The sequence below is a fragment of the Haemaphysalis longicornis genome, unplaced genomic scaffold (genome assembly GCF_048455015.1).
Source record: "Haemaphysalis longicornis isolate Haplotype H1 unplaced genomic scaffold, Haemaphysalis longicornis Haplotype H1 scaffold_7, whole genome shotgun sequence".
NCBI lineage: Eukaryota > Metazoa > Arthropoda > Arachnida > Ixodida > Ixodidae > Haemaphysalis > Haemaphysalis longicornis.
Genome location: NW_027526422.1, coordinates 24,454,455 through 24,462,347, shown reverse-complemented (window position 1 = coordinate 24,462,347; position 7,893 = coordinate 24,454,455). Strand labels below are relative to the sequence as shown.

Here is a 7,893-nt window from a genome sequence, read left to right as displayed (position 1 = left end):
ATTAAGGTATTGGGGAATCTGAGAACGTGTTGCTGTTAGTGCGTATAATTTTCCGAGTATTATTTTCTGCCTTAGATTTGACTGCGGTTTTTTCGTCCTCCATGCCTTTGAAAAACAAAACAACTCTATGTAAATGCCAAAATTAAAAGAGCGAACTGCTGGCATTGTCCCCAGGACGAATGATGTATTGTATTCGGGTTGGCGAGGTTCTCTATCATGTTTTCTTTATTTGTTTTGTCTTTTGGCGCGCTGTACTAGATATTAAAAAAAAGCAAGTGCGTCATGTCAACAGCCACCTGGTGGGAGAAAAACATGTCTCCAACGCAAGCTGCCGGTGCGGCATTATGTCTGGCAAGCAAGCTTTAATTCGCGTTTACTCAAGAAACGTAAGTTCTAAGAATACGTATGGATCTGTGTTTGCACGAAAAATTAGGCAAGCGTTCGTTTGCTCTTTTTTGTTTACTTAGGAAGTTAAACAAGAAGCAACCATTTACTCGATTCCGCTGTCTAAATATTAGTGCATGGCGACATGTTGGCGGCGTGTTAGCTATAAAAGGTTCTACGAAAGCTCCGCACGATTAGAGTTAGTCGATGCCTCAAGCTTCGGTTTCGGAGCGTCCTCAACGACGAAAGGGAAAAGAATCTGACATTTATTATTGTGTCATTTTTTATGTGAACTTCATTAGTAGCAATGGCTCGACAACACAACGTGCTCACTCCACTCGATTATAGCCACATGAACAGGCGGAGTGGTGCCAATTTTATTGTCAGGTACACGTAGCCTGAAGATCTTCATTCGCGAGTTATGATGGTAGCAAGTGAACTTACGGCAACTACATGTCGTCAGATGTTGCATGAAAAGAATCCGTCGCGTGATCAACCACAGCCGGTTGCGATGGCGTAATGCTTAATCTTGGCTGCTGCGTATGAGATCGTAAATGAAGCCACCGACGCCAGGGGGAAGGGGGCACAGGCACAATAGTTATATAGTAAAAAAAAAACTATAGTTGAAAAAGATACGAACTCCGGGTGGCACTGATCTAAAACCTTCGGATGACGAGTCCGGCGCTCTACCAATTTCAGATAAAAGAAGCGGCAAATTTAAGAGCAATTTTCCCTTTTTGCACGCATTGACACCCTCTGATCAGCTTTGCCAAGTCTTGCGAAATTTCTCTTCCCGTCGGGAAAAAAACGAACGCACCGGTGAAAAATGAGAAATTATATTTTGGTCAATATAAATTACGCGAATAATTTACAGTAGGTGCCAGGATGGCTGTTGTTAAGTTCGTGAGTAAAACGCCCGCTGGACCCGAAGCGACAACCAAAGGAGAGAGAAAAAAGGTGGGTGGCCTCTTCTCAATCCACAAAGCAGCGAGCTTTCGCCGTTTCTCGGGTCCGTGAGATCAAGCACGTGTTCTCGACCTTCAGGCTGCGATGCGAGCTGGTCAGTTTTCCCTCACACTGCTCCAGGATGGGAAAGAGGTGCGTTAGGAGTATATAGCAGTATATGGCAGTATATGGCGCAGTATATGGCAGTATATGGCGCAGTATATGACAGTATATGACGAAGTATGTGGCAATATATTCCGAAGTATATGGCAATATATGGCAGTATTAGGCGCAGTATATGGCGCAGTATATGACAGTATATAGCGAAGTATATGCCAGTATATGGCAGAATATTGCGCAGTATATGACAGTATATGGTGAAGTATATGGAAGTATATTGCAAGATATGGCGCAGTATATGGCGCAGTATATGACAGTATATGGCGTAGTATATGGAAGTATAGTGTGCAGTATATGCCAGTATATGGCGCACGAGGTGGTGCATGGCGCAGGGAGTCCCGCAAGAGGGGTGGTTGTATGGGTACTGGTTGGGAGAGATGTGGTATCGATTAGGGGTGTGAAAGTACGTTTAAGTTCGGAGACATCGCCAAATGCCGGCGTTGTGGGCGTTGAGAGACGGGGGAGGGGGAGTATAGTGGAGGCGGCTGCGTCGGTAGTGGTTGAGAATTTCGGGGTAGCAAGAGGGAACGGGTTGGGTTAGAGGGAGGTCGGCTGATTTGTCTACCCTACCGTCACCAAATAAGCTACGCTTAAGAGTACCGTCACTTCGTGCACCCGAAATCGCCTGGGGGCTATTCTGTTTCTGGCTTCCAGTGCTGCCATCTCTCCCAACGAAACCACCGCCGGTTGTGACGGGCAGAGTGCGACCGACCACTCTAGCGTCCGCGCAGTAGAGAGAGAGAGAGAGAGAGAGAGAGAGAGAGGCGAGGCGCCCAGAAACAAAATGGCTGCGCCCATATGTAAACAAATATCACGTGGTGCCGACCGACCAATGAAAATCCTGGCGGCACATAACAATGAGAGAAAAGAGTGCCGACACTTTAAAAGACTGTATTTAGTTATGCTAGTCCACCCTAGCTGGGAATTCCCGGAAAATGATGTGGGCAGCGGCGTGTGCCGTCTCATGCCCAAGATGGAGGCGTGCCTCGGGGATGTACGATTTGCATGTTGAGGAGTGCTTGAATTGCTTGAAGAAGCTTGATTGTCGGAGAGGGGCCTTGGCCTGTGAGGTAGTTGCGGCATGCAATTGCTAGGAGTTTGTTATAACCATTACCTAGCCTCCTAGAGGCTATGGTGGCTGCGAGTGCAAAGGCAGTTTGTCCAGCGGTGGTCGTAGTGGCATGTACGAGGGTGGCCGATGTCCCGAGGGGTCCATGGCGGTCAAGGACAACGAGTGCATGGGTTGGACGGTTGGTATAGGCTGCGACATCATTGTATCAGATATCTACGCTGTTGAAGTATTACTTCTGGAGGAGGTACAATTAAGCCTGCTACAAAATAGATGCACTTGCTATGTAAGCGCTTCTTGGTTGCTGTTATTTTTTGGTAAGTTTCTGAGTGTTATTTTGAGCTTGGAGCGTTATTTTCAGTATCACTGCATTTTTTAGTAAGGGATTTTATATCCTCTTGTTTTTTTTTTCTTCACGCATATGTGCTCTCCTGCAGCAACTTATAAAGATCTTCTTGGGACCATTTCTGGTTCTTTGGGCTATTTGGATTCTGCTCTCCTATCCTAGCAAGTTATCTTTGCGACATGGTATGTTGGAACGATTCTTTAAACTTTATTGAAAGCCTTGTAACTGTGAGTGACAAATGAAGTATTTTAAATTCCCTTCTTGACTTCATTCGTGAAGGGAACCTTTTGATGTTCATTTGATCACCTTTCCCCATCATCATCTGATCATAAACCTTCAACTCTGTATGGAGGCAAAACAAATGCTAAAATACGTATTTTAAAACTAGTAACAGCAGGAAATGCGACTTAGAGGCGCAGTAATGTGACTTTCTAAAGTCCACGCAGTGATTTCCTAATTTTTTTATGTCAAACGTCTTACACTAGATCTAGCAAATTACTAGCAATGTATAAATTATTGGGAATTGATTATTTTTGTTTTAGAACTATCCAGCCTACACATGCAGAACATGGCAACCACCGAAAGCTTGTTCCAAGTGCTTAACCTTCAAATGTTTAGGCTCCATTTCTTTTATTATTACCTAAGTCATTCTGTGTCATGCTTGTCCGCGTGGTATAACAAACATGATTAGATAGCGGTGCGGGATACAATATCCTCGATTTGAGGACGTGCACTGATTTCAGCCGATAAGAAACCCTCGGAAGACGCCGACGCAGTATGGAAAAAGATAACAGCTGCTGAACAAGGGGTTTCCAGCAACGTCAGCGTAACTTTACAGCCGAAGAAGCCGGTTGGCTCAAGGTACGTGCATTCCGCTGGCTTAGCCCAACGTACGTACGTAGACTTAGCGCTCACTCAAGCACGACGATTCCGACTCGGCCCAAGGTAGTGCGTCTCAAAATGCTTGTACACAACGTGTATGGCAGACGTACAATATAGTATCTCGGTACTAAGATATGGAACGATATTTCTGTTGGCGTTAAAGAAAGTCGCAATTTTTCTCGAGCCTCAAAAAACACTATCAAAGGTAATAACTTCGAATCGCTAGCCTGACCTGCATATAACTATGCTTACCACCTGCAAAATCTGTATCTTCTCTTTTCAAATACTTGGTCCTGGACAAAATATGTACTACATTCAGTTGCGAGACTAGATTTGCCGTTGCTTCTCTTTCGCGTGAGCATTTGTATATGTATGAGTATGTGGACTAGTATGTATGCGCATGTATGATTGTATATGTGCTATGTTTAAGCACATTGATGCGTATGTGTGTGTTACGGTTCTGACGACCGCTTTCTTTTGTTGTCCGTATTGAATTAGTTTATAGCTGAGTTGCTATAATAGGATGTATTTATTGCATGGGCCCGCCACTACCAAGGCTGCCATGGGCCCAGGTGATGTGTTGCAAATCAAAATGTATTCCCTTCTTGGTAAATAAAGTTGAAATCGAAATTGAATTGAAACATCTGCCTAGTCTCATAAGAGACCGCCATGTAAATTCTGACCTCCCAGCAGCTTAATCATGTAACTGTAGACTTCTTGAAATGCTGCTATATTTACATAGTACTCAAAATTTTTTCTGATCTTATAAGATTATGGCAACAGGGCAAGCACGTGACTGCACGTTACTAGACACAAACAACCATAACTGACGACCTGTTCTTACAAAAAAAGAAAAGACAGTGACCAGTACTTTGGTATCGATCCATAGTGGCAAAGAACGTATAGGACAGAGGTGCATCTGTCCCGTCGTGTTGTCCTCTAGCGCTATAGAAAAGTTTGTAAAACAGCTTATAGCACGCTACCTGTGTCCAGGTTTGCCGCTTTACAAGAGGTCATAGTGCTACAAACAGAGTAAGAGTAAGAAAACGTACAATCTCTCTTACCACTCCAAAAGCAACAGAATGCTTCTAAATTAAATGATGTGGCTTCTGCTGACGGCCCAAATTTGAAGGAGCAGCTGTCAACGAATGTTTGGTGACGTTATCAGTTTGCATATTTTCTGTTCCAAATCATCTCTGCATTTTTTTAAACGACCACTTCTTTGTTTTCAGACGTCCTAAATCATCCAAGCTCCGTAATATTTGTTGGAAACCGCAGTGTATAGCTCTTGGTAAGAACTACCGTTTGTTTTTGTTTTTTTGTTTTTTTTTTTCTTTTTGACGGCGTAAAATGCAAGAATTTAAATTGAAAGGGAGAGAGAGAAACCCCAATTCTTAGACAAAATACACGTTACTATTCTTCTAGAGCACTGCGTTGCTCAATGAACTATATTTAAACTGAGCTTAAAAGAATGCGCTAATATATTCGCTTTCGCTCTCTTACGCAAACTTGTGAAACACGTTATTTGTGGTGGCTCCGCAGCTATAACGTCGTGCTCGTCATAATTACCCCGGAGCCTTCGACTATGTTGCAGATCTTAGCCCAGCTGCGCGTAAAACTGCCAGAAATGCATATTTTAGTTCTCAGTGAAGGTGCGCACTTGCGCCGCTCAAATTGCGAGCTGTGGATAATGGGCTTATTCTTTTGCATCTCGTGTCCTATTAAAACGGTTAGGCTTATGTTTTGCGAAGCATAAAATTTAGGCTCCGAGATATCTTCGCAGTTTAGGTAGTTTGTCTCTCTACGAGCTTAAACAAACAAACAAAAAATACGACAGTGGTTTAGCCAAAAATGCAAACGCTCGCTCTTTCAGAAAACCTGTTTTTTTTAAAGGCTGCGCGACTCAGTATCTTTTCTCAGTCGTTACGTTCAACGTATACGGTCACTTCACCTCAATACGATTGCGTGTACCTTATAAGTCATTCCCAGAATTCATTGCGTTTGCGGTAAGCAAAGTTCTCCTGTGATACCGCTATGCAATTTGTGTAATAATGTGGCGTCTAATGATGCTGATATGTTTAAGTCTATCTCTATTTAAACTGGTTCTTATGTATAGTTTCTCATGTATTAGAACTGAAGTTTTCGGTCTATTTGAATGGGCCTTTTTTTCTTTGTTTTGCGCACGCCCGTTTACGGCCCCGAGGTGTTGGTGGGCACGTAAAAATAAAGATGAATGCATGAATTTTGTCGAGGCAAGCGGTGTATCAACGTTTCTCAAGCTCAATTTGTACCTAAATTATTTTCAGTAAATTTTTCAAAGTATTTGATGGAACAATATCTCAATTCACAGCGGAAATTATCAGCGGAGGTCTGGGAAAGCGGAAACCTTGCCAAGATTTCCACGGCTATGTGTGTGGAGGGAAAGAACACAGCAAAAGGACCACGCCTTCAAACCCAAAGGACTTGGTGATCCGAGCTCTTCAAGGTAAACCACAAATCAAGCACACTTCTTAGTCGCTACAACTCATAGGGAGCGTTCCAATTTCCTCTTTAGACTGCTTCGTTGCCGTTTTCGCGGACAGTTCGCCATGTTAAGCCCTGTTCCAATCCCAACGAAGCAGTCAACGAAGACCGCTTCAAGGAGACGGCATCAAAGTCAGCAACGATGCAGGCTACCTTCCTGTCTAAACTATCAAGTGACACCAGCGCCACCTTTTTACGTATCAATGTTGTAGCAAAAGCACTTGTTCTTTTATTAAAATATTTAGTACAATTTACCAGTCGTAAATATGATTTTGATTAATTTTTGAATCAGGTAGTGTTTGTAATAATAACGGTAACGTTATTTACGAAACCTGCGGCTTGCGTTACTCAACATGTCTGCTGTGAGGTTGTCGTCTGCGTTGGTGTTGCGTTCGGGACTACTGAGCCATTCCAATTCTTATTCCTCTAGGCGTCTAGTTAGACTGCTTCGTATGCTGTCTACTAAGCTGTCCGCAAATTGCAACGCAACCTTAGCACGCTCCATATGAAAAAAAAAACAGGATAACCGGAAGAGCTCGAATGCAGGGATCAATAGTCTATTGCTAACACTGAGCGGGGCATGCTGTTTTTCCCGGCTGCCTTTGTGCTTCCTGTGCGCATTTGTCTCCTCAGCCTGCAGGCGCCTCAAATACATCGTTGTGAGCGAACTAAGGATGATATAAATGCCTATTTAAAATATTGGCCATGTTGATCACTGCTCATATGAGATAAAGTAAAGGCAATTTGACACATTACCTTCTTGTACTTTTGATGGCAGTTGTCAGCTCCCCTTACAATAAAAGAACTCCGTCTCCTCCCCCTCCTCCTGATGGCTGCTTTGTAAAGTAGGACTGCACTTATTGAGCATCGAACTTCTCATTTAATGGCATCTTAAACCATAGTTTTTGATGCAACGAATCAGCAGGCAGAAAAGCATCATCATCAGCAGCAGCCCACTCAGGTCCACTGCAGGGCGAAGGCCTCTCGCCCTGACATCCAACCGCTCCTGTCCTTTGCTGCTTGAGTCCACAGTTTACCCCCGAAGTTTCGTATTTCATCCCTCCATCGTGTTATTGACCTTCCCCTTTTCTATACCCGTCTCTTGGTACCCACTCTGTTGCCCTAATTGTCCACCGGTTGTCGGTTCGTCTCACCACATGGCCAGGCCAAGGCCATTTCTTTTTCTATACCTAGAAACGGCAGAACTGTACCCCAACACCCTTGTGGGCTTCAGAGCAAAGCTAGGCACGCAAGACGCGATGCTACTGCTCAAACACGAGGTAGTCGACTCCCCGACCCTCGACAATCGAGCGGTGCTGGGGTTAGATCTACAAAGCGCCTTCGACAGGGTCCGCCACGCGGTGATACTGACCCAGGTCTCGCGGCTAAACATGGGTTAAAGATCATTTAATTACATCAAAGACTTCCTGTCAAACCGCACCACAACCATCCATGCCGGAGACACCCAACTATCACCTAAGACCTTAGGCAGTGTTGGGACCCCGCAAGGCGCGGTGATCTCCCCCATTTTGTTCAACTTAGTAATGATCGACGTGGCCAACCA

The 7,893-nt window shown here is 44.2% G+C and overlaps 1 protein-coding gene across 5 annotated transcripts in view; it reads left to right on the top strand.

The window, feature by feature from the left end:
- The first annotated feature begins 258 nt into the window (after window positions 1-258).
- LOC144144811 (neprilysin-2-like) overlaps window positions 259-7,893 on the top strand; it is a 28,478-nt gene continuing 20,843 nt past the window's right edge. For 3 of the 5 annotated variants that reach the window (XM_077676318.1, XM_077676321.1, XM_077676316.1), the window contains exons 1-6: window positions 267-386; window positions 1,259-1,341; window positions 3,016-3,106; window positions 3,668-3,785; window positions 5,039-5,097; window positions 6,157-6,291. In XM_077676318.1, coding sequence (XP_077532444.1) covers window positions 1,270-1,341; window positions 3,016-3,106; window positions 3,668-3,785; window positions 5,039-5,097; window positions 6,157-6,291 — 475 coding nt within the window. In that variant the 5' untranslated portion in view covers window positions 267-386; window positions 1,259-1,269. Of the gene's footprint in view, window positions 387-1,258; window positions 1,342-3,015; window positions 3,107-3,667; window positions 3,786-5,038; window positions 5,098-6,156; window positions 6,292-7,893 lie in introns of all 5 variants that reach the window. The other 2 variants (XM_077676317.1, XM_077676319.1) reach the window with 2 other exon arrangements.